This window comes from Pseudorasbora parva, chromosome 7 (genome assembly GCF_024679245.1).
Source record: "Pseudorasbora parva isolate DD20220531a chromosome 7, ASM2467924v1, whole genome shotgun sequence".
In the NCBI taxonomy this organism is placed as follows: Eukaryota; Metazoa; Chordata; class Actinopteri; order Cypriniformes; family Gobionidae; genus Pseudorasbora; species Pseudorasbora parva.
The window spans coordinates 7,443,513-7,470,400 of record NC_090178.1 but is presented as its reverse complement, the minus strand read 5'-3'; the positions used below and the strand labels follow the sequence as shown (position 1 = coordinate 7,470,400).

General features: G+C 36.3%; 2 protein-coding genes across 3 annotated transcripts; both read left to right on the top strand.

The window, feature by feature from the left end:
- The first annotated feature begins 1,163 nt into the window (after positions 1-1,163).
- On the top strand, positions 1,164-7,682 carry cndp1 (carnosine dipeptidase 1). 2 transcript variants are annotated; one of them, XM_067449526.1, is made up of 12 exons: positions 1,164-1,316; positions 1,423-1,530; positions 2,564-2,707; positions 2,818-2,980; positions 3,951-4,039; positions 4,138-4,335; positions 5,393-5,477; positions 5,556-5,716; positions 6,436-6,600; positions 6,686-6,827; positions 7,157-7,304; positions 7,399-7,682. In XM_067449526.1, the coding sequence occupies exons 1-12, from the start codon at positions 1,290-1,292 to the stop codon at positions 7,469-7,471; spliced, it is 1,503 nt and encodes a 500-aa protein (XP_067305627.1). In that variant the 5' UTR covers positions 1,164-1,289; the 3' UTR covers positions 7,472-7,682. The 2 variants fall into 2 exon arrangements, with proteins under 2 accessions (XP_067305627.1, XP_067305628.1); XM_067449527.1 differs by having other exon boundaries at positions 1,183-1,298.
- Positions 7,683-8,427: 745 nt separating this feature from the next.
- wdtc1 (WD and tetratricopeptide repeats 1) lies at positions 8,428-24,964 on the top strand. Its single transcript, XM_067447921.1, has 16 exons — positions 8,428-8,644; positions 10,115-10,265; positions 10,507-10,590; positions 14,343-14,389; positions 14,466-14,577; positions 15,220-15,407; positions 17,144-17,326; positions 18,537-18,631; positions 18,720-18,835; positions 18,945-19,020; positions 20,272-20,356; positions 20,712-20,885; positions 21,231-21,466; positions 21,554-21,722; positions 22,322-22,514; positions 23,666-24,964. Exons 2-16 carry the CDS (start codon positions 10,200-10,202, stop codon positions 23,861-23,863), a joined length of 2,022 nt encoding a protein of 673 aa, XP_067304022.1. The 5' UTR covers positions 8,428-8,644; positions 10,115-10,199; the 3' UTR covers positions 23,864-24,964.
- Positions 24,965-26,888: the final 1,924 nt, after the last annotated feature.

The following is a 26,888-nucleotide window of genomic DNA, read 5'->3' as shown; positions in this document are numbered from 1 at the left end:
CTGCATTTTATCAATCTCCATTTGAGATGTTCTGCTTAGAGTTTCATTTAGTCGGTCTTGTTCTGTCAGGACGGTCAGGACTCACGAGCCGCTGAACTGCTGTGAGCTGCTGAAATAAGCCAATCTGAGCAGAGCTCAACATTAATATTCATGACTTCCAAATAAGGCAAAAACAGAGCATTACATCCTAGGGACAATTTATAGGGTTGTAAATGGACCTGTAAAACTGTATCATTTCTCATTCCGGTATGAGGAATCTATTAACCAGATGTCAATGGTCAACTCATTATGTTAGTTTGACAAAGTATTCAATTATTTACTTGACTGATTAGGCTTAAGGTTTTTTCAAGATTATCAAGAAAATCTGTTTGCATGTTGATCTGTCTCAACTCTAGAAATCACTCTGAACGCCTTAGCGACTTTTCAGCAACCACATAAAAAAGTGCATTAGCAATTTTAGGAACATTTTTCTAACATTCCTAATTTTTTTAAGTTTTTAAAAAGTTATTTCTGTTCCAAACTGCTTTTTGTTTTTTTAATGTTACACTCTAAAAAAGACACATTTAAAGCCAATGATTGGGTAAATATAGGACAGAACTTTACCCAGCTAATTATTGGAACATCACTTTTGAATTTTCTCTTAACATTCTGAAACAAGTAGACTATTGTTCAACTAAAACGTTTCAGGAGAGAAACTTTACGATGTACAATGTACAAATGTTCTTGTGCTAACATTCGAGAATTTTATTTAAGAGCAGCTCACTTTGAGTGAACATTAACATCACTGGAAGAACGTTTGTTCATAAATTTCAGAGAACCTTGTCAGAACGTTCTCAGAATGCTCCCTCAGTTAAACCACACAGCTTCTACTGCATGAGCCCGTGTTATTCAAATCGCTGCATCATTTTGTAATTACAATGCCTAATTTCAACTAATGTTCCAGTTTAACTTGACATGTCAAACCTGCATCAAAAGAGATGTCAGGTTATCTAGTGAAGCAGTGATGTTTGTCCTCAACAGAGTTGCTTGTCTATAAGTGTTTGATCTTTGGAATGTAGTTGATCTCCTTCCATATACTGAAACTCAGCAGGAGGGGTTTACTCAGCCTTGCTTTAGGGATTGTGTTTGCCAGCAAGAAAATTCATTTTGGCAGCTATAAGCTGTTTTTTTTTCCATGCAAAGGAGACTTCAGTGGCCTTATCTCGACGGGAGGTTCCTTATGATGAAAACTATTTAACACCGCCTCATCTGAAGGGAGCACTGGACTCTTCTGAGCTGTTTGGACCTCCATGACAAAGGTAAATCTTCTTGAGATGGTAGGTCAATTCATTTCTCTTAAAACATTATCTTTCTTATTCTGTAAATACGAATATTCTGCGAGTGTGTGAGTCTTCTGCTGATGACTCTGTTTACTCTCAACAGATGAACAGCATTAGTTTAGTCTGTTTCCTTCTGTGGACAGGAGCGTCTTCCTTCAAATTTGAGGAGTTGACGCAATATGTCAGCAATCATGAAGAGGAATTTATCGAGGTATTTCTTGGTTGAAGTGTTATGGTTGTTTATTCATTTAAAGATCTCTCTCTGCAGGATTGCAACACAGTCAGTAGGGTAGCACTGCTTATTTAAACTCAAGATAAGAAGACATAGAATCGACAGGACTCTTTTTCTTTTTTTCTTTGAAGATTTAGGATTTAGTGTGGTCAGCACAAGATGATGGAAATAGATTTTTGCTGAATGTATATAAAAGTGCTATCAATCGATAAAAATAAAATAAAAACTAATTCATACACTTTAAAAATATATTTTAAAAAATAAGTATGGTTGCCTTAAAATTTTGAGTTAATTGAAAATAAAAATTTGAGTTAATACAATGAACAGTTTTGAGAATCGACTTCATTAAAATATTTTTTAAAATATTTCATTTTTATATTGGGTATTTGCATATTGGGTAATTGTGTGTTTTTTATTTGTGATGACGCAGTGAAATGTGCTATTTTCATGATTTATCAATTTTTTTATGTGGTTCAGATACAATAATATGTTGAGTTTCTATTTATTAAACCAATTTCCTTCATTGTATCAACTCACATTTTTCATTTCAACAAACTCAAAATTTTAAGGCATCCAGGTTACTTACTTTTTAAGTTAAACAAACAATATTTTTTTACAGTGTAGTTTTTAATATTATATTGTAATAATTTCAGTTACACTTATATTCTGACAAGTTTAGCTAATATGTTTGCACATGTTTGTTGCGATACCAATCACCAATATGAGAGAGTGTATAACTGTCTCTTTTAAATGTTTTTATGCATTTTTGGGGATAGTGTTGCATGTTTCCTCTCTAATGGACCTTGAGTCTGGAAATAATAGTTGAATATATCAATTTATTTATTAAATTAAGTTGAATTAGATCCCAAAATAGAGTCAAATCGCATTAATTCAGTAAATTCTTCCTGTCGTTGCAATTTAAATTCAACATCCTGTGTGCCCAATTCGATTTAGATTGACACTCGTGAATTGAAACAGAATTTTGAGCATGTTTGGCCTCTGTCTGTTGTAGACGCTAAGAAAGTGGGTTGCTGTGGAGAGCGACTCCAGTGATGTTACAAAGCGACCTGACCTACACAGAATGATGGACATGACAGCAGAGAAACTCCGCCTCATTGGAGGAACCGTGGATATGATCGACGTCGGAACGCAGGCGGTGATATAATGCATCCACACTCATGCGCTGTAACTGTAGGCTCTTCATTTAGAACACACAGCATTATTAAAAACCCTCAAAGTTAAACCTTCACTTCACCTCTTGTGCAGTTGCCCAACGGAAGCACAATTGCCCTGCCAAAAGTGGTCACAGCTCAGTTTGGTAATGATACAAATAAACGCACCGTTTGTGTATACGGTCACGTGGACGTCCAGCCAGCCAAGAAAGAAGACGGATGGGCAACAGAACCGTATGAGCTGACCGATATCAATGGTAACCCTGTCACCTGTTACTTCCATTGAAAGTTTAGGTTTGACGTTCTGAAATAATCACTTTAGCTATGCTTAATAGCTGTAATACATTTTGCCAAACTTAGCAAGTGTATCAGACCTTTAGTTTTAATGTCATCATGAAATGGAAGTAGCGGTCATCTTTTCTTCCCTACTGAGACATACACCGGTCAGGCATAACATTATGACCACCTTCCCAATATTGTGTTGATCCCCCTTTTGTTGCCAAAACAGCCCCAGCAGAACATTCCCAAAAGCATCACACTGCCTCTGTCGGCTTGCCTTACATTTACATTTACATTTAATAATTTAGCAGACGCTTTTATCCAAAGCGACTTACAAAAAAGGGGAGAGCAATAGAAGCAACGAAAGAGCAATAGAAGCAACGAAGCCTTCTTCCCATAGTGCATCCTGGTGCCATGTGTTCCCCAGATAAGCGACGTACACGCACCCAGGAACACTCCACAAGAGCTGCAGTTTTGGAGATACTCTGACAGTCGTCTAGCCATCACAATTTGGCCCTTGTCAAAGTTGCTCAAATTCTCACACTTGCCCAATTTTTCTGCTTCTAACGCATCAACTTTGAGAACATGTTCACTTGTTGCCTAATATATCCCACCCACTAACAGGTGCTGTGATGAAGAGATGATCAGTGTTATTCACTTCACCTGACAGTGGTCATAATATTGTGCCTGATCAGTGTATATTTGAGTAAAACAGCTTCTGGAACAATAAATAAATGTAGGGCGGGCTAAGGAGGAATAATTTTGATGAAATATTACAAGGCACATGAAAAAAATAAAATGATGTCCATGGATACATTGTTTACACTAATTATTGCAATATATCATAAATACAAAAATAGTCCAACATTTTTTTTTTGATGGTGATTTTCAACAGTTGTTTTTTTTAGCTTGCTAGAAAATCAGATAATATGTATATTTTACTTCTAGGAAATCTATATGGAAGAGGAGCATCTGATAACAAAGCACCAGTGTTGGCCTGGATCCACACGGTGGAGGTCTACAAAGCCCTTAACATTGTAAGTTAAATTATATTGTTATAATTTGATAATTCTTCAAATGCAACATGCTGCTATTGGCTTTTTGCCTAGAGTTTGAAGTTCAAACTGTCTTACAGGAGCTGCCGGTGAATGTTAAATTCATCATTGAGGGAATGGAAGAGACTGGCTCTAACGGTCTAGATGACATGATTGTGGCCCAGAAAGAATCGTTCTTCTCAGATGTAGATTATATCATCATTTCTGACTGTGTTTGGCTCAGCAAACGACCCGCGCTGACTTATGGAACAAGAGGCAACTGCTACTTCTTTGCCGAGGTACTGAGATAGCAAACCATTCAGATGCACTACATGTGCCATTACTAGATATTTTTTTTGCTTTTATCTAAAATATCTCACATATACCAAATAAAATATGATATGATGTGATATATATATCATATATCATATCTCATTCTCATCATATCATATCATATATCATATCATATCATATCATATCATATCATATCATATATCATATCATATCATATCATATCATATCATATCATATCATATCATATCATATCATATCATATCATATCATATCATATCATATCATATATCATATATTGTATATGTGTATGTGGTAAGCCTTGTATAATGTTAAAGATCTTGGTATTGTGCAGACTGTTAAGGTGCAGATTAAATTTACTGTAATTGGATTAAATACAATTTGCCAAAAATCACTATTAATATATATGTGGGTCAAACTGATACACACATTCTGATGAAACTTTGCATTAAGAAAAAAAATCATAGGTTAACAACTATAACTCATTAAAAAGTCATTTAATTACTTTTTTGTTAAAAAAGTAAAGTAAGAGATTACTCTTAATGTTCCTGTATTTCACAGTTACTTCTGATGTAATTGCATGAAACACTGAATAGACAAGAACAATTGAATATAAAAATGTAGTGGATTTAACATAAATGTTATGTCTGATGTTAAAATCTATTTTTTTAATGTAACTTTCTCACTTTAAATACTTTAATCAGTTCAAGAATAATTTATGCAATTTTATTATTTATTTGAAAGAATTAAAAGAGCAGTTTCATGTCTATCCTTGTATTGTTCAGCTGGTCGAGGTTGATATGGGATTTAGAAAGTAATTAGTAATAAGTCATGCAATACTTTTTAGAGAGAGTAATTTTTACAGTAATTTAATTACACTAGTGAAGATGAAATTAGTAGCTAGAAATTAATAATTTTTTTAGCGTAACTTAACCTACACCTCTTGGAACATTATATTGTTTGTCTGAATCCTGTTGATTTGTTTGATTTATGATCTGAAGTATTTTTTTTATTAAATGTGTTTGTTTTTTAATGTTGCTATAGGTGGAGGGACCCAAGAAGGATTTGCACTCTGGAGTTTATGGAGGAACAGTAATAGAACCAATGACAGACCTGATCGGCATCTTAGGTGCTTATTAAAACATTCACCTCTTTAGTATTTCACTACCAGCTCTATTAATCGATCAACTATCAACTTTTGAAACAGACAAACTCATTGACCCAAGTGGGAAGATCCTCATTCCTGGCATCAGAGAAGCAGTCGCTCATTTTTCCGATGAGGAATGGAAGATGTATCAAGACATTGAGTTTGACTTGGAGAGCTACAAGCAAGAGATCGGCATGGACAAGCTGATGTATTCTAACAAGGCAAGGAAAAAGATGCCAGTTTTTAAAGTTGCAATTAAACGGAAGTAACGATAGACTTTTCTTCCTTATTGTGATGTAAATCATCTAAGAACAAGAACAAATGTAGGGCGGGACTTGATTTAGTCCAAAGGGAATTGATTGGATGCTTGTGGCTTGCTATTGGTGGATCTCATGTGAGTGACAGGTTGCCCCGCCCTCACGCCAGTAAACGCATCATCAGAGAATAGATGTCACTGCAAGATGGAGGGAAATTTATTTTGATTCAATATTTATATATTCCAACGCTTCTTGAGTCATAAATGACCTCTGTGCAAGGAAAAGCCTGTAAGGTGCAGTGTGTCGCATTTATGAGGATCTATTGGCAGAAATGCAATATAATATACATAACTGTTTTCAGAGGTGTATAAAGCCCTTACATAATGTACACCGTTGTGTTTTTATTACTTTAGAATGAGCCATTTCTATCTACATACACGGGTCTCCTTACATTAAAAAAGTGGCCATTTTGCGCCATCATGTTTCTAGTGCTAGACACTCTGTACTGTCTCAGACAACGACATCTTAGTCCTGTGTCAGACACCGTAGCTTCGAAAGGGAGGAGTGAGAGGTGGGCGGTTTCAATTCACAACCTCACCGCCAGATGCCACTTAAATGTACACAGTGCAGATTTAATTTAGAAAATGATAGAAATTCATTTTACACTTTTTCAATCCCATCAGGTTGACTTACTCGCCCATCGATGGCGTCACCCGACCGTGTCTATCCACGGCATTGAGGGCGCTTTCTCTTCATCTGGTACCAAGACTGTCATACCGGCCAAGGTCATAGCTAAGTTCTCTATTCGCCAAGTACCTAATATGGATCCGGCCACAGTTGAAAAACAGGTGAAAGCAGATGAATCTCATTTTAACATGTAGAAACAACTGTTTACATCATTTAAAGAGCTAAACGGGATCTTTTCAAGCCTAGGTGAAAGACTATCTATACTCAGTGTTTGCTAAACGCAAGAGTCCCAATAAACTCAACGTCACCATGGTTATTGGAGCCAAACCTTGGCTGGCTGATCCCAAACATCCATTATTTGAAGCCGGGAAAGCAGCGGTCAAGAGAGGTCCTGTGCTGTAAAATCCCTACATTTTACTTGTATTCTGATGGGAACGAGAGAATATTCTGGGTGTAAAAAATCTCATTTGTTTTCTCCACAAAAATAAATTGTAAAGCTGCTCCCAAATAGCATGGCAAGTGATGTAATTGAGTCTTTAAATTTTGTCTTTTTTGGGGGGATTTTTAATATATTGTGTTGCTGTCATAAGATATATTTATGGAGAAAATGCATGGGGTAAATACATCTAGAACCAAGATTCACAATGATGGTTGTGCATTTAATAATATAAAGTAATCAATGGAGTAATGACGTCACAACATACCTCTCTCCTACAGTTTTTAATACAGAGCCTGACTTGATCCGTGAGGGAGGCACGATTCCCATTGCCAGAACATTTCAGGATGTAACAGGCAAGAGCATCATTATGCTTCCCATCGGAGGCTTTGACGACGGCCTTCATTCCCAGAACGAGAAGATAAGCAGGTAACTAGATCTTCTTTAGTGTGCTGGGGTGCTTTTCCTTTTCCTTTTCCTTTTCCCACATTCGTTAATTAATTGTTTTACATTTATTTTTCAGATACAACTACATCGAGGGTACCAAGCTGTTTATAACTTACCTGAATGAAGTGTCCCAGATACAGAAGTACTGATCAGATTTTGTGAAGCTCTTTCTGGGAAGATTGCTTGATCAGAGATACGACTCTGCTTCATCTACTGCTGTTCTCTGTAACATACAAATTTTACCATTACGTGTTGGTTGAATCACCTAATAAATATATTCCTCTTAATTGATGCATATTCTGCCTGTTGACAAAGATTTATTGCTGGTAAATTAAACCAATGAAAGTGTTCTGCAATGTATGTCTAGTGGTTTTATTTGCATAAAGTATCTAAAATTAAATTGAGGCAGATTAAATGCCATGCGGCTCATTACCACCAACAGCAGGACTTTTAAATCTACATATGTAGATGTATATGATTAAAACAAAAACATAACTAAAATCATCAAATCCTGGCACACAGTCCCAAAGTCTTTAAATATTCTAGAACATATTTTGATCTTTCAGATATTTTTTCCTTTGGCCCAAGAAGTTTCCATATAATTCTTTCTTTGCATTCACACATTCTTCTACATAGTCCACACAATCCATCCAGACTTTTTACTATAATACAGTATGAAGATATGCATTCAACCCATAATGGCCAAATCTGCCTGGTGACTGCTGGTGACTCTTATTTTGTAATGTTACGTTCTGTTAAAACAGGAAATGCGTTGAGATCGTTTTAGAGTTGCCAGATGTTTGTTAGTTTATTATAATGTCCATAAACTTACTAAACACATTGGCGAATTATTATCCTTTAAAATATATAATTTTAATTAAATCATTGTGAATTAAATCTCCTGAAGCGTAAGGTGACACGTTTTTAAAGTTTTCAGAAAAATGTATTTAAACATTTTTAAACAACACAGGTGAATATAACACAAGTACAATTACATAAATAAAGAATAATGAAAAAATAAAGAATAATAATAATGTCAAAAACCAACTGCAGTAATGTGTCGTTGCGCTCAATAAAACGAGCGGTTTACTGCATATCAGTGAATCTGGCAACCCAGGCTGTCAGCGCTCAGTCGAGGAACTCTTTAGTAATGTGGCTTCAAAATCTCACCAATGCTTAATCGCAACTAGTCATTTATTAGATGATGGTTTTATTCCGCGGCTAATTAAAGTATTGAAATTAATTACTGGAAGCACTGTTGAGGTCTCAGTGTAAATATCGATTTATCGAGCTGCGCAGAGTAAGGCCAGACAGACTCTCAGGTAAGACGATGCTATACTTGTGGTGCTTAAATGCTCTTTTTTTCCTAAATCCTTAAATATGTTTTGCCGCAAACAAACTGTAATTGAATAACCACTAAGTATTTCCCCTGCTGCCAGAAGTGTTTGGTTTTATGTAAATGTTTAGTTTAAATATGTCGCTAGTCGGCTAATGCTACGTTACTGACTGTTGTTTATGTTTTGGTGAAAGCGTCATATCAGCTGACAGTTAAATACATTTCTACGCTATAAAGTAATTTATTATGGCTGATGTTAATGGTATAAGTCCTGTTTGATAAACTACACAGTAAAAGAGCAGATGTATATCACTACAAACAGATGAAATGCTTTAATAATTCATCCAGTTTTGGAGTGCTCTATTTAAAAATGACGTTTAAATAATAAAGGCAGTGGTCAGATCATACAGGATTGATCAAACGTTGGGAATAATTCAGTTTTATTACATTGTGAAATTTGATTACATTTTGAAAGAACTGTTGTCTATTTGAATATATTTTAAAATGTAATATATTCCGGTGAAACAATCATTACTGCAGTCTGCAGTGCCACATGATCTTTCAGGAATCATTCTGATATGATGATCTGCTCTGCTGCTCAAGAAACAGTTTCTATAATTATCAATGTGGAAAACTGTACATTTGTCCAGCTTCATATTTTATGTAAAAGACTATATATCAAAGGTTTGGGCTAATATGTGTGTGTGTGTGTGTGTGTGTTAGTGCTTGGCAATTGATTAATCGCATCCCAAATAAAAGTTTGTGTTTGCATAATATAAGTGTGTGTTCTGTGTATAATTATTATGTATATATAAATACACACTCCATGTAAACAAATACATGTATATACTATATACTGATTATATATATTTATGTAAATTATCTTATACATAATTATTATCTTATAAATTATATACATAAATGTAATATAAAATCTTTTTAAATATATACATGCATGTGTGTATTTCTATATTCATAATAAACACACACACACACACACACACACACACACACACACACACACACACACATTATGTAAACACAAACTTTGATTTTGGTTGTGATTAATCACGATTAATTGATTGCCCAGCACTAAATAATATAGTAAAGATATTATAATAAAGAACCATTATGAATAACTGAGCACCGATTATGATTAAGCAGCAAATCAGCATATTATAATGATTTCTGAAGGATCATATGACACTGAAGACTGGAGTAATGATGCTGAAATTTTTGTTTTTCATCACAGGAATAAATAACATTCCTGTGCAAAAAAACTTTTTTTTAAAATCTTAATCATTCCAACCTTTTGACCGGTTAGTGTATGTATTCACGATTAATGAGATGTGACATAATGATTAAGTGCTTACTATCTTGAGTAGGCAGGTCCAAGACTCCAAAAAGTGAAAAATTACATTACCAGCTGTTGTTCTGGTCTTGTTTACCGTTATAGAAGCTCTGCCTCTCCGAGAGGCTTGAATTGCACAGATGATCGTAGATCTTTGGCACCTGGATGCAACACTCTGAGTCGACGCTCCATGACGTGCTGTGAGACCATGGCGCTGCGGAACGTCACCAGTGATCTTCTGCACAGGCAGATCAGGGTGAGGAAACGTCTTCATTTTTTAAAAGTAGAGGAGTCTAGACACAGAATGTCTTGTCAAAATGGTAAAATCTTCATCCAAAAAGAAAAATCCCATCATTTACTCACCCTTGTGTCATTCCAAACTTGTATGCTGTTCTTTTTTTAATGTGGAGCACCAAAGGAGGCCGTTTGAAACCGTATAAAGATATGCAGTACAAATGTCTTGAGTGCCTGTAATGTGTGTCGACCCGTGTGTGCAGGAGAAGAGAGCACTGGACTTCCAGAGACACTATCATGTCACCGACCCGTTCATAAAGCGCCTGGGGCTGGAGGCAGAACTGCAGGTGATTTATGAATGATTGTGTGTTATTTTTCATGTGACGTCACACACAGCGCCCACCTGAAGGGCAAAACAATTGCAAGGCTTTCCTCTGAAAAAAAAAATAATTTTCAGTGTTTTTTATATTTTATTTAGGGCTGGGCAAGTTAACGCGTTATTATTGCGTTAACGCATTAATTTATTAAAGCCGACAATTATTTTATCGCGCATTAACATAGTTATTTATTATTATATTGGAAGCCCATTGCTCACTGCCTCTGAATACACATACAGACAAACCATTGGTCACAGGGGAATACAGGGCTGTCTGGGACAAATAAAATATTAAAATATCCAGAAACGGTAGAATGATTCAGATTTTTTTGTTCTTTTTATTTTATTCTATGTAAACAGCGATTGATAATGGAGTGTATCTCTGCCTCTGGTAACAAAGTTGCTTTGAGGCTCGCTTTGCCTGTCTCTTTTTGAGACATTCGTGGATAAATCAAAACAAGTGAGCAGCAATATAAACTCACAGAAGAAACAAACTGGGGTAAAACTGAGTTTTTTGTAGTTGTTGATTTTTATGATTTATGATATTAATAACACAAGTCGACTTTACAATTGTGAATTGTGTAGCATGAATGGTTGTAGTTCATTAAACAAGTAGCCTAATTAATATTAAGTTACTTACATTTTTAGACCCAAATAACTTTTTTTGTTCTATTTCACCCATGATTTCACCGACGAAAATAGTTCCAGAGGAAAGCAACACTCAGCGCGGTGTTTTGTTACTGAATTATTCGGCGTTTTGTATGAATCATTTGAATGAACGACTGGATGATCACTCATTAAGACGATCACTTGCTGCCCCCTATTGGCGGTTGTGTTTAAAAGTATGATTTCATGTTTTTATTTTGAACATCAATTTTACAACATTATTTATTGCAGTTGTATTTTTTGCAGTTTAAATTATTTAATTTGATTGGTAACAGCGCTATAGTGTCTTTACTATCATAACTGAATTTATTAATCAAATGTAAGAATTTAACATGAAAGATGATGCATACATTTAATAAGATTTTAATAAATGGCCTTCATGAAATTAAATAACACCTTGGGGTGAATATCACAAATATGCAGGTTTAAGAAGGCCTATGTAAAAGCTGATAGAATACTAATGAGAATATTGCTTCAGAATCAATACATGTATACCACCAAAAAATCCCCCCCACACATTGTACAGTACATACAATTCGCTATGTACTCTACCTGATAGTTGAAGTTAATCAATATCAAATCAAATTGTGAAATTTGTGCACCAACATGTCATAATGTTATGATTGAGGCTCTAGAAATAACCTGTTTTATTTTAAATACCAAACCAAACAAAACTTTAATGCCCTGGTAGTGGCAAATAGTTTTGGTTTTATATTTAATTTTATTAAATTAATTTTTAAGTTGATATTTACAAGAAATAGTGTAACTGTTAACTATTCTCTAACTTTTAACTGCTGTAAAAAGCACCTTATTTGTTTAAAGGTGCCCTGTGTAAAAATTGAGGTAAAAATATCCAAAAAATGACCTACACGCATCAAAAGAATGAGAAGAAATAAGGGTGATGTCAATAAAAAAATGTCAAGTTATAGTGCTGCAGAGATATCAACCTTAATTAGCAGTAGCATTACTAGCCCCGGCCCGACAGGTGTCGTAATACCAGTCTCGGACATGTGGAAAGTACAGCCCACTACTTTATTTCAGTTCAGGGAAGACAGCGGATGGGTGGCTGAAGCCCTTGGCCCCTTAAATGTATCTGATATGATAAAAATAGCTGTTTTACCTGACCGAAAAAAGCAGAAGTGCGCACTCCGGTGACTGTGTCCCGTCTCGTCATAATAAAAGTCCCGGTACTCGCGAGCCGTGTGTTTGTATAACAATCGCTCTAGCGGCCGTGCTCAGCTCCACAACACTCTGTCCTGCTCTGCTTCACACTACAGTAACGTTAATAACCGCATCCATCAACATGATTTCTGCCCGAGTCCTGTTTTCCACCGGCTGTGAGGTGAAGACCACATGTCCCAAGATACTGCGCTCACACTTGGCGTCATCAAAATACACCTTTGTTTAGAATAGGCGCCCTCCAGTGGACGGAAAGTTGCATAGTGCACCTTTAAAGTGTTTGCAAACCATATGTTATTGCACTTTTGTTCATATAGCAACACTTTGAAAATAAAAGTATGCAATACACTTCTTTTGTATTCATTATTGAATTTTGTGCAAACTTCGATTAATCGCGATTAATCACATAAAACTCATGCGATTAACCACAATTAAAAATGACGTTTTCCCCCCCTCCAAACCGCTTGAAGGCAGTGTCAGTAGACTCAGTGTCAGTAGACAGCAGTATTGTGACAGAGGCTACTGTTTTGTATTCCAAATATTCATTGCTTGATGACATCATTAATCTAAGATGGCCGATGACAGCGGTAGCCATGTGCCAAATGCCCCAGGCATATCTGTGAAAAACTTTTTTACAAGGTCAATTTTGCTAAAAAAATAAAATAAAATAGTATGTACAGTAAAGTATGATGACTATGTTAGTATTTTATAAACTAAAATTTAGAGTAAAATGCAGTTTTTATGCACCAAAAAATAATTGTCCACGTATGTGGATGTCATGCAACAGTGGAGTCAGATTGCATAAAGTATTTCTGTAACCTGCTGATATATCTGTTTTATTTTTGCAAAGATGTTATGATTTGTCTTATATTGTAATAAAAAAGACATTAAACCAGTATGAGCCAGCAAAGCCCAGCTCTAGGTTTCCACATATATGTAACTACCGTTATAATTCCTACAATATGTGTTTTATTGTTATTATATTATATATTATTGTTTTTAATAACTGTGCTGATATATATATATATATCATAACATTCCTAAATAAAAAACACAATGTTCCATATTGTCATCTGTGGCTTTATGTCCCATATATGGGTGTAATAATGAACACAGCAGTCATTTTGATGTTGATATATCTGATATATTGAATTGAAACGGTTGAACTTGCACAAATGTGTCCTGAGAGACTCGCTGTCAAACTTTCTCCTGTTGTCTAAGCAACGCTTCACACTCAAAGCCCCCACAGAACAGAGGGGCGGGGTGAGCAAAGCTCATTAACATAAAAGGCACATTTTATGTGAACATAAAATGAATGTTTTATGAACAGAAACAGCTTGCTGAAAACAGAGCTGTTTTTCAACAGGTTAAATGAGTGATTTCTTAGAATACTAAATATAATTTTTAATTAAAGTATATTACAAAGTTTTAATGTAGACACTATATAGTCATATTAACTTGTACAAAAATGGCATTATATGACCCCTTTAAATAACTTTTAAATAAAGCAACATTTTGTAAAAATGAAAATGAATTTCAATTATAGTATCATATTAAAGTAATAAAAATAATTTTAAAAAAAATCTAGATAAGGTTTTTCATAATTGATGCATGAGCAACAGTGGATTTGGACGTACCCTAAGTGCACCTGTGCCATATGCTTCAGACCATGCACCCTGTATCTTTACGATTCAATGTAAACACCTCTTCGTGTGTGAAATGAGTAATGGTGCTTTGCTGCACTCCCACGTGAGCCATGATGTTTTTTTAGTTTTATTTGAATAAATTCTCTTTTTGGAATAGATATGTTTTGATAAATATTATGTTATTAGGGAGGCTAATATATTTTAAACACTGAGTTAATCTCTCTGTTTTCAGGGTCACTCTGGCTGTGTCAACTGTCTGGAGTGGAATGAGAAAGGAGAGTAAGTTCTGTTGAATTCCAGTTTGTTTCATTTCACAGTGTCTCTTCATAAACTCATTCGGATTGTTCCTTTCTAGTCTCCTGGCCTCAGGTTCAGATGATCAGCATGCCATCATCTGGGATCCCTTCCGGCACAGGAAGCTCATCACTATGCACACAGGACATGCAGCTAACATCTTCTCGGTCAAGGTGAAGTCCACATCAAGTTTCTTCTTTTTCAGTCAGCGTCTAGTCCATAGGTTTTCAAACTGGGGTCCAGGGACCCCCAGGGGTCCTCCAGAAGGTTCTAAGGGGTCCCCAGAAAATTTCGGAGTATTAAAAGACAAAGAAAAAATGGATAAAGACTACTGATCAATTTAACGGTTTCATTTCTAATGGTTTATCTGCTTGATTGTCATTTACATACTTTCCAGAATTGTATATGTTTGCTTTGTATCTTTCTGTATAGTCCCCTTTATCTTGCTCACTGGGGTTGTAAGACAGTATCCTTAATGCAGTACGTAAGCTGCTTACAGACATTTATTGATAGTTGCTTATACAAGTAATTTTTCATTGAAAATGTCCTTCTTCAGGTTCTTCATCCCACATTAAGCATAGCCTATTTAAGTTCGGAAACAATATGTTGTATTTATACTGTCACACTTACTATTTATCTAACGGTTTAAATTGTTTTGTTTTTTTTATGCATAAAAATATATAGATGGATTTTAGGAAGGGGGTCCCCATAAAGGTTCATCATATTTGAGGGTCCTTGGCATCATAACGTTTGAAAACCCCTGTTCTAGTAAATATGCCAAAATGGGTATTCTTAATGAACGTGTGTGTTTGCAGTTCCTCCCTCACTCCGACGACCGAATCTTGATCACAGGAGCCGCTGATACCAAGGTGCACGTGCATGACTTGACGGCGAAGGAGACCATTCACATGTTCTCAGACCACACTAACCGCGTCAAACGGATCGCAACGGCTCCCATGTGGCCCAACACCTTCTGGAGCGCAGCTGAGGACGGCATCATTAGGTAGGTGGAGTTGATGTCTCTACCTCAGATGGGCTTGAGTTTGTGAGTTGATAAAAAATAATAATTGTGTTGAATAAAAATATATAAATAGAGCTGCATGATAATCAGGATATAGCTCAGTCCAATTATCACATCAAAGTCTTCAATGTGATTAAATAACTGTGTAGGTTAGTACATTTTTGATTTTACATTTATAAATGATTTACAACAGTATTTTATTTGTCTTCATTTTTAGAGTGATGTTTAATTATTATTAGTGACATCAGAGAACAGTGAACAAGCAAATGTGTCGTTAAATTATTGGAATATTAACTTCAATCTGGGGGTATTTCAAGAACATCTAAGGGATTGGGCTGACAAAAAATTTGAGAATCCCAGGTCTAAAGTAACAGAAATGTTTTTGATGGTTTTAGTTTAACTTAACGATGGTAACCTTGTGCTTACTGCTCACAAAAGTGGAACATATAAAAATTGCAAGCTCCAGTCAGATTTCCTGCATTAATTCTAAGTGGGCGATTCTAGTTTAAGTTACGGTGCTGACGTCTGGATATCTATATTGAATCTCTGTCTCGTGGGAATGGACACAAGCCCCCAGTGCAAGTTTAATCATATATGTTCTCCTTGAAGTTAATTAGGCTCATAGGAACTGGCTTATATGCCCTTGAAAACTGTGTTTCAAGGTTCTCCAGATGTTGTGTTGGCTTCAGGGTAGTATCGCCCATCGAGGAGCACACATATGCCCTGGCACTGAATGATGTTTGGAAATGAAAGAACACAGCAGGTCCCTGGGTAATGCCAAAGCTGACTGCCTCACTGTGTCTGTAATGCTTTGCAATGTAGAGGACACATGAGCTGGGGAAAATATGAGCTTTATACAGGTTGATTTTTTAAATAAGTGACTGAAGTCTTGCTCCATCCTTTTTCATTACTCAGAGTATTAAGAACAACAGACTATCTGCATTAATGGACACAATTTTAGGTAATAGTGGCCCACAGCTGCTTAGCAGATCTATTTCAGTAAGACGGTAATACCTTGAGTTAGCCAGAAACTTGCACAATATAAAACACAAAACTAGGTATTTTGAACACCCGGTTGAAAGTATATACATCAATAATTAATCATACTTGCAGGTTTTCAGAGAAGCAAGTTGGTCCAAATAAAGTGGGTACTGACCTATCTTTAATAGATAAGCATTTTATAAATCCCATTTAGACCTCACATAGATCTGAGAAGCAATCTTTAAAAAGTTCTACTGCTGTTGTATTGCCATGGTCATTTTAACCACTGACTCTTCACATCCTAATCCTTTGTAAGTGTTTACAAAGAGAATTTGCTTTTGCAGAGCCGATAACCGTGTCTTCTCAACATGTACACAACACAAACCAGCTACAGTGTTTGAGGGCGGATCAAAGTAGATGTTTTTTGCAGGCAGCCAATGCAGACCATAGGTGGCCAGTATGCAAAATGTGTTGCGTTGTTACATATGTAAATTACAGAAATAAGACTGTAATTACTGACTCGTTACGGCAGAATCCATTCTTTCTTTTGGGAGAAACAAAATCTATTGTGCACTTTGATTTTTAAAACTTTGCTGACCTTTTACATTCACAAACATATATTAACATACAACGTATATTACAGACTGCATGAAAGGTAATATCTGAAAAAGCATTAACTTTTCACCATCCAGTCAATACGCGTTTTACATTTTCTTTTTTATTTCCCTTCTACCCAGGCAGTATGATCTGAGAGAAAGCAGTAAACGCTCAGAGGTTTTAATTGATCTGACGGAGTATTGCGGGCAGCTTGTAGAAGCCAAATGTCTGGCGATCAACCCTCGTGACAACAACTACATGGCTGTGGGGGCTAACGGGCCTTTTGTTCGGCTTTATGACATTAGAATGATCCACAATCACAGGTGAGTTTATAAGTATTAATAAAGAAATAATTATAAAACAAACTGAGATGTGAGGCAGAATGTCAACACACAAAAAACATAATGGTGATTAATATTGTTTGCCACCAAAAAGTCTTGAGTCTTCCCCTTGCAAATTTCATTAAAAAATGGAGCCTTTTAGATTAGACTCATTGCAGTGTTTGATGTTATTAGAATTTAAAATGTGAAAACTGTGACAACAAATGAGATTTGAGACGTGCGGCAGATTATCATTGCTTTTTGAAAAACAACGTGGTTGAGTAAACAATGATGATACATTTATTTTTTTGTGGAATATTGATTGAAATACTATTTCAAATTACTCTTCTTTTTTTTCCCCAAGAAAATAAATTGCACCTGCTTATAAGCTACACCAGTTTAAAATTGCATAGAGAAAAATAAAAACCCCACTTTGGTTTATAAGTAGGATGACCAGATCGCTCTTGGTGAAATAAAGGACAGGATGGAAATTTGTCAACTTACTGATCATAATAACTTGATAAGCTCAAGATCCTGGTTAAATGTATACACACACTTCTTTGACATCTTTGCCTGATCCTGATTTGATCTCCTCTGTGCTATCTAATATCCCGCCCTGAACTGCAAGTTAATCAGTAACAAATTGTGATTGGATGGTAATTTTGTTTTTCAAACTTTACTGTGACGAGATTGGCCTAATCAAAGGTAGCATTATTGCATGACAGAAGACTACTACTCGCTTTTATGATCGCATTGTAATAAAGACTATTTTGGAAAAAAAGAATTTTGGGACAAAACATGATTTTTTTTTCACAAGTTGGGACCCTAAAAATCAGGGAAAATCAGGATGTCTATTTATTAGTCATTTTATTATTACAATGATGCTTTTTAGTTAGCTTCACCCCACAACAAATCCTTTAAATGTAAAGGTATTTAGAACTGATCTGGAATGAAAACTATAGGAATAAAATGAATTGGCATTCATTATAAACAACATTTTTTATTACAAACGGCAAACTAAAATTACTTATTTAAAGTAAAATTGAAAATAAATGTGCTTGATTGCTAAATTACAAGTCATTTCAAAGCACTTTTGATATAATAAAAACAAAATCGAAATCTTGGTTATAAATCCATGTTCCTGTTGTTATTATGATTATTTTCAGGAATGTTTTCTTTAGGGTGTAATGTTACACTTTTGTCTACCTTCTAGAAAGTCTCTGAGTCAAAGTACCTCGGCTGGTGTTCATACGTTTTGCGACAAACAGAAATCGATACCGGATGGTGCTGGACAGTACTATGTCGCAGGTTTGTAGTCTGTGTCATTGCGTTGCTCACGGATGCAACTTCTGTTTTGGAAAAACTTGCTTTTACAGATATTGATCTCTGTTTGCAGGTCACTTGCCTGTGAAGCTTCCTGATTATAATAACAGATTACGAGTTCTGGTGGCAACCTATGTTACATTCAGTCCTGATGGTACTGAACTGCTGGTAAACATGGGTGGAGAACAGGTAATGAACTAATGAGGCTTGCTGCTGAGAGTTATTGACTCTCTGTTGCCAGTATGCAGCACTAAAGATGTTTTATGTGCAGTTACGCATTACTGCTTCCTGTTTGCAGGTGTATTTATTTGATCTGACGTTCAAACAGAGACCATACACTTTTCTGCTGCCCAAGAAGTGCCACCCATCTTCGGGTAAGCTGTCATAGTATTAAATATTTATTTAAAGGGGGGGTGAAATGCTGTTTAATGCATACTGACCTTTTTACACTGTTAAAGACTTAGATTCCCATCCTAAACATAGACAAAGTTTCAAAAACTAATGTTGGACGTTTGATGGAGTATTTCTGTGTTAAAAATACTCCTTCCGGTTTCTCACAAGTTTCGGAGAGTTTTTTTCGAGTATGGGTCGACTTGACGTGAACAGAGCGGAAAGTCCTTGTATGGGCCGTACGGGCTCTTCTCCCGGTAGGGTGCGCGCGCGCGTGACTAGAGTGAGAGAGCAAATGCACGCCCATAAACACTCCGCGCCGCACTCCACTTTATTCCTATGGGTGACATCAAGCGACTTGAATGCTTCAGCACCGATTTGAACGCAGAAATGACGGGAAGCTTCCCAACATCGCTTCCGTCGTGTCGCAAAGTGGATTTCCACGGTCACTGCTGTCAGGACTTCACCAAATCATACCAAAGTAGTGTGTTTTTGACGGAGCGGACCCAGTGATGAGTGAAACTGAGTGTTTCACCCCCCCTTTAAGAATTACAAATACATCAGTCACTCATATTGCATTTAGGACCATAATTACTAGGGTTGCAACATTTAACTAAATTGAGCTTAATAATGACATGTTTCTTTTTAAAGCTTATTTACTGAAATTAATTTTCATAATTTAGGAATTTATGAATAATTTGCAACATTAATATACTGTTATATGCCGTTTATTACTGTGATGCTGCTTTGAAACTAGTATTGTATTAAGTGCAGAAATGGGGCTTGATAATATAGCTTGAACTTTTTTTTTACTTTGTCAAAGAAGTAAAAATAGGTAAATCTTTATTTCTGCATTTGCTTTTTTCAGTCAAAGGAAACGTCTTTTCAACTCTGGAAAGATGTTCCAAGTATATAAGTAGATTTAAGTTTAAATGCAATGTATACTGCAATATACATTTTGCAGTAATAAAGCAAATTAATTGATTAATTGAAACAAGATTTGTTTCAAAGAAATGCAACAAACTTACTAGCTCTAAAATTGATTTAACTACTGACGTTTGAATGAGAAAAGCTATTTAAACATTGTCTCTTGAGGAAGAACTAGTCTAACAACACAATCTTAAAACATGTTGTTTGGATCGATAACAATTTGATGTATAAAAATGAGAACTAACATTGAGTTGTACTGGTCTACTCTTGATTAATTGTTGTTCATAATGGGCATTTTCTGGCAGAGGTACAAAATGGGAAAACCACCAATGGTGTGTCCAATGGGATTCATCTACCTGCAAGCCGCCTTAAATTGGCTAAACTTACCAGGTAACATTTAATCATGTGTGTTATGCCGACTGCATCTTTAATTATGTTTCCATCCTAAGTTGTGAATTTAACTTCTACGTAAAATTGAAATATGGATAAAGCACTGTTTCCATCCTGTGTGTCCCATTAACAAAATTGTTTTTTTATGATACATTTTTTGATTTTTTTAGCACATTTTGGCATTTCCATCTAGTGTATTTCTAATATCCCAAAATTCACATTAAATAGGTGGATGGAAGCATAGCTATTGGTTACATGGCTGTCCTGTTGATATGATGTTATTTCTCGTTCATTTGTCATAAACTAGTTTGAGTTACAGTAACTGTTGCTGTCTGTATTCGTGTCTCTGCATCAGTGGCTCCAATGATCTTCCTCCTCATCTGGAGAGGATCAAGCTACAGGCTAATGACGCGTTTGCACGGCAGCAGTGGACTCAAGCCATTCAGCTCTACAGTCTGGGCCTCCATGAAGCCAGCCAAAATGCTATGCTTTACGGAAACCGTGCTGCTGCATATATGAAACGAAAATGGTATAGTGAATGCTTTTGATGGACATCACATTGTGATTATTTTGATTGTGGAAACAGCACCTCTCATGTTGAAGATGATGTGCAGCACACAATGCATACAGCACATGCCAAGTTTATTTAAAAGAGGGTTTGTACTGATGCAAGCTGTAAGTCTGACCTTTAAAAGTCTATTTTGGTCATTTTCTTTCCACTAAAGATGATGTGTTATGGAAGCAAAACGGGCCAAACTCTTAAATTGACGAGTGCATGAAAAAAAAACAATGGTTTTGCTTTGTAGTGTCTTGCCTTAATAATCAGTGGTTTAATGTGAAGTGCATCATGTGGCCTTGCTCTCATCTCTGGCAGGGATGGTGATCACTATGACGCACTGCGAGACTGTCTTAAGGCCTTGTCCCTGAACCCAGTCCACCTGAAGGCGCACTTCCGTTTAGCTCGCTGCCTCTTTGAGCTCAAATACATCGCTGAGGCCCTGGAGTGTCTAGATGACTTCAAGGTCAAGTTTCCAGAGCAGGCGCACAGCAGTGCATGTGACGCCCTCGACAAAGACATCAAGGCGGCCCTCTTCTCAAAAACAGACTCCTGTAGGTTCTTGTCGTATCTGTCTTGGATCTTGTTTGTGCATGCATTTTAATAATCAGGACTTGATATTTTTCATGCATCTGATCTAGCTGACGACAAAAAGGGGAACAGCTCCATCCGCTTTCACAATTTCAGCCGGAAAGAGTCCATCCCGGAGGATGAGATCGTTCTCAGAGAGCGAAGCTTCGACTACAAGCACCGCTATTGTGGCCACTGTAATACGACCACTGACATTAAGGAAGCAAACTTCTTTGGAAGGTCAGTTTACTGACAGATTATTATCCTCTAATGTATTAGGGATGATATATTTAATATATATTAATAATAATATTGTGATGATTTGAATGCATTTTTATTTATTCATTAAGATTCCAAAAAAAAAAATCATTATACAAGATTCATGATTCAGCAGAGATGTTTTAATGGCGTATCTCATTTAAACTTCACACCTTGATTATTTGAACTAGATTTTTACTGTATTTTTCTTCTTGCGTTAAATATTTTGAATCTGCCTTTAAAAAATGGTACATGAAATGTTGAATGCATGGTAAGTCACTTGGATAAAAGCATATGCCAAATGCATTAAAGGGTCAAATTTTCAACCTGCTTTATATTTCTACACTGTAGATAGTATATTAAAACACACCATGTATTTTCTTTCTCTGTTACCTTCACCCAGATATCCCAGTTTAATTGATAATGCAACATGTCATTTTGTGTCATCAGATGGATTTTTGACAGCTTCTGTTAATTGTGTTAATTCCCCGTGTCGCTATCTATAATGCTTGTCATTGCTGCTAAAAAAGGATCTAAATATGAGACAACATCACATGACTTGTTTGGTTTTCGCATTACAGTAAAGGCCAGTACATTGTGAGCGGTTCAGACGATGGGTCGTTTTTCATCTGGGAGAAAGAGACAACAAACCTGGTGCGGATCTTACAGGGGGATGAGTCTATAGTGAACTGCCTACAGCCGCACCCCAGCTACTGCTTCCTGGCCACCAGCGGTATTGATCCCGTGGTGCGGCTCTGGAACCCGAGACCAGAGGTGCGAACTGACTCCAATGGCATATTTTTCACATCAGTGGCGTGTGTCATTGTAAATGATGAATAAATTAACTCTAACAGTGACTGTTACATGCACCAACTGATTTACATGCACCAACATAATGTGACTATAATTAGATTAAGGCAAAATTGGAATAAACTTTAGTTTAAAGGGTACATAACACACACAGTTTCTGCCATCTCATGTTAATCTTGAGTTCCTATAGAGCAGTATTGCGTCCTTCATATCTCAGGAGAGTCTTTAGTTTGATCAGATTAATAAAAGACAGATACGCTGTACCGATTCTTTCCGAAAACAGCCGCACTTGTGTGTATATGTGTGTGTATATATATATATAAATATATGTATATAATATACAGACTCATACCAGGATACACACACACACACACACACACACACACACACACACACACACACACACACACACACACACACACACACACACACACACACGTATATGAATGCATATTTGATATTTTAACTGAACTAAGGACTGGTAATGGTTCTTATGATATTGTTGGTCATTCAGTGTTTCTGTAAAAAATGATAATAGTGATAGATAATAGTAATTATTAAAATATATTATTAAGATGATATTATGCAAGCTAGCACTAGTTGAACAGAGTTTTTATGAGAATATTGCTGTCAAGACAAGTCTTTTGAGTCTATTAAACTGATTAAAAAAACAGGGTGATAGTGGCCTATGATTTTTTTTAACATAGCTTTTTTTTTACTTTTTAAAAAAGTACTTCAGTTTTTACTTCAGTTGGTTCTTGTAAAGACTAAACCCAAGTATGAACACCAACATTTTCCCCAAATCGTTCAACCCTAAAAGCACTTAAGATACTTTTTTGGCTCTTTTTGTATATAAAAACAGAAATGTAAAAAATCACTTTTGACTGATTCACTCTTTCCAACTAGAGCTATTAAATTCATCTGGTGAAACTTCCTATGTTTTTACATATCTCAACGCATACCGCAGAAAAACTAAATATTGCAATGTCAGTTTCAATATCACACCCTAATCTCATGTATCTTGAAGCAACAAACTACGCCAGGCTGTTGACTGCACTAAATGTAACTTCCGAACTTCTTTTCTCTTCTGTCTATCCTGCATGGCCGACCGTCAGACAGAGAATGAGAACTGCCGGGTGGTGGAGGACATGGAGAGCGCGGCTCAAGCTAACCAACGGCGTATGAACGCGGATCCACTGGAGGTGATGCTATTGAACATGGGCTACCGCATCACAGGCCTGAGCAGCCGAGGAGCCGAGGGCTCGGATGAGGAGGACAGCTCAGAGGGCCAGGTTCAGTGCCGCTCTAGCTAGAACGCACCCGTCCCACATGTGAGAAGACGGCAAAGCACCTTAGATATTTACTTTGCGATTTCAGTTCTACAACCTGATGCCGAGTGAATGAATGTTGCCGCACGCACTATGCAGAAGTTTGAAGAAGTGGGGAACACAATCGCACAATCCAAGTGAAGTCAAAAGCACTTACAGATTAATGTCGGCAAAATCATTTTAAAAAGCGCGCTAGAAGAGTGTTAGCACACCGTCAGATTAAAAGCTTGTTTCCAAAGCCGCAAAGCGCTTGGGTCTTTCTAATGCGGGGCTTGCTATTGGACGCTGTTGGCCATGAAATTCTCATTTTGTTTCTTTTCCGGATGAACTTAATCATCTTTATGAGCACCAGAGGACAGTAAATTGAGTGTTATTGTTCATAAAAGTATGTTTATAGGTCTGCAGCACTTTCTTTTGGAATATATTCTGGAAAAATAAATGGTGTTTATGTTCGACCCAGACTTGCATTGTGAATATTCATCAAGTCGTGGTTTTCTGGGACTGAAAATGTTTGTTGTTGATGATGATTATTATGATGATGATGATGATGTTATTGTCAGATATTTTGGAAGGATTTATTTTTTTTTTTTACCTTTTTCTTCATCGGCACAAGCAGAACGTCTGACTGTTGCCTTTTCATCTTCATAGATGAACCTGAAAAGAGATGATAAAACGAGAATAAAGATGCAGAGAGAGACTTTTCACAAAGATTATAACTTGCTATGAGAATACAGTTCAAAGAAACAGAATTGGGTCTATTTTGGGATATGTGTGTATTTGTTTCATTATGTTAATTTTCTTTTGGCATTTCAGTACAGTTTAGTGCAACGTTTAAAAAAATAAATAACATTTCTGTTGTTGCTGTCATGATCCTTGAAGGGGTTTTTCCAAAAAGGAAAGCATTATTTGACGTAAATGTACTTTTTACTCATCAACTGTATGGCGTTTTAAACACAGTCAGTAATAATGTGACGGAGACAAACTAGATGGCTCTCATTTGAGTCAGTGGAGCTGACGACACTGGAATCGCCGGACAAACAAGCTACTCCAGCCATGAATCAAATAAAATTAATTTATTTACACATATTATATGTGTGATTTTATTTATTTACTTCATTAACTGACTGTTAAATAAAGCCAGCTCATTATGTCTCTGAACTTTTGTTTTAATCATATTTATAGGCCTACACATAAAATAACCGATGCATTTTTGCAGAATATTTTCATTTCACTTCGGGTTAAAGTGTAGCTTCGAGCTCAAGCTGAATGTTTATAACCATTGAACAGTCACATGATGCAGCTTCCAGTACAGACGTGCTTCTCGCAACTGATTGGATGCTCTGAATTGACGCAAATACGCTCGCCGCCAAATCCCTGTGCACTGCTTTGATGAAGTTATTTCGTTCACTTTCCCTGCTCACAATTAGTCAAAGTCTGTTTTTGCTGAATAGTTTGTTTTTTTCCCTAAAGTGTAATTCATTTCCTGTCATGTTGTGCCACAAACAGTGGAGAAAACCTGTGTCCTCTAAAGGCCACATAACCTACATACACTAATGAGGAAGGCGTAACGTGCATCTAGGCCAGATGGGTTGCAAGGCCATGGTTGTGTTCAGAATAGAATACTACTATAGTATATACAGTATACTTTACTATATATGTGAAGTATGTAAACTGTGACCTACTGAATTTTGACATTTCTATATTGATTTATTTGATCAGACTTACCAAAGTTAAAATTACATTATCTACATAAGTAAACACGAGCTAATGAGGAAAAATAATTTTAAATTATTTATTAATCTTTGTAATTGTGTTAATTTCAACATTTACTAATCAACTTAAGGTCAAAAGTATCTTAATATTATTTAATGGAGCTGAGCTGACATGAACTAACAACGGACAGCTGTGTTTTTTAACTAACGTAAACAAAAACAATGAACAAATGTGTTGCTCATTGTTAGTTAATGTTAATTACTGCATGTTACCATTAAACATTTTTACACAAATTTATTCACAACAACTATATTTATTTCCAAGATGATTACTGAACACTATAAGATATTATATATATTTGTAAGATATTCTTCCAAATATCTTTGTTTGTGATCAGCAGGAGAAATAAATTCATAGAGGTTTGGAACAACTTGAGGGTGAGTAAATTACAGAATAACATTTTTTGGGTGTACGCAAGCCATGATGCAACAATCACATGTAGAATACTAATGTTTAAAAAATCTTATAATTGCATTAAAATGTTTCACTCAGTTGTTGGTATACAGTTTATCCTGTGCAGTACTTATTATGCACAATGATCAGGCATAACATTATGACAGGTAAAGTGAATAACACTGATCATCTCTTCATCACGGCACCTGTTAGTGGGTGGGATATATTAGACACCAAGTCAACATTTTCCCCTCAAAGTTGATGTGTTAGAAACAGGAAAAATGGGCAAGCGTTAGGATTTGAGCGAGTTTGACAAGGGCCCAAATTGTGATGGCTAGACGACGGGTTAGAGCATCTCCAAAACTGCAGCTCTTGTGGGGTGTTCCTGGTCTGCAGTGGTCAGTGGCTATCAAAAGTGGTCTAATGAAGGAACAATGTTGAACCGGAGACAGGGTCATGGACGGCCAAGGTTCATTGGTGCACGTGGGGAGTGAACGCTGGCCTGTGTGGTCCGATCAAACAGTCGAGCTGCTGTAGCTCAAATTGCTCAAGAAGTTAATGCTGGTTCTGATAGAAAGGTGTCAGAATACACAGTGCATCACAATTTGTTGCATATGGGACTGCAGAGCCACAGACCAGTCAGGGTGCCCAAGCTTACCCCTGTCCACCGCCGAAAGTGCCAAAAGTACATCTGAACTGGACCACGGACCAATGGAAGAAGGTGGCCTGGTCTGATGAATCTTGTTTTCTTTTACATTACATTCATTGATGGCCGAGTGTATGTGTGTCGCTTACTTGGGGAAGACATGGCACAAAAATGCACTATGAAAAGAAGGCAAGCCGG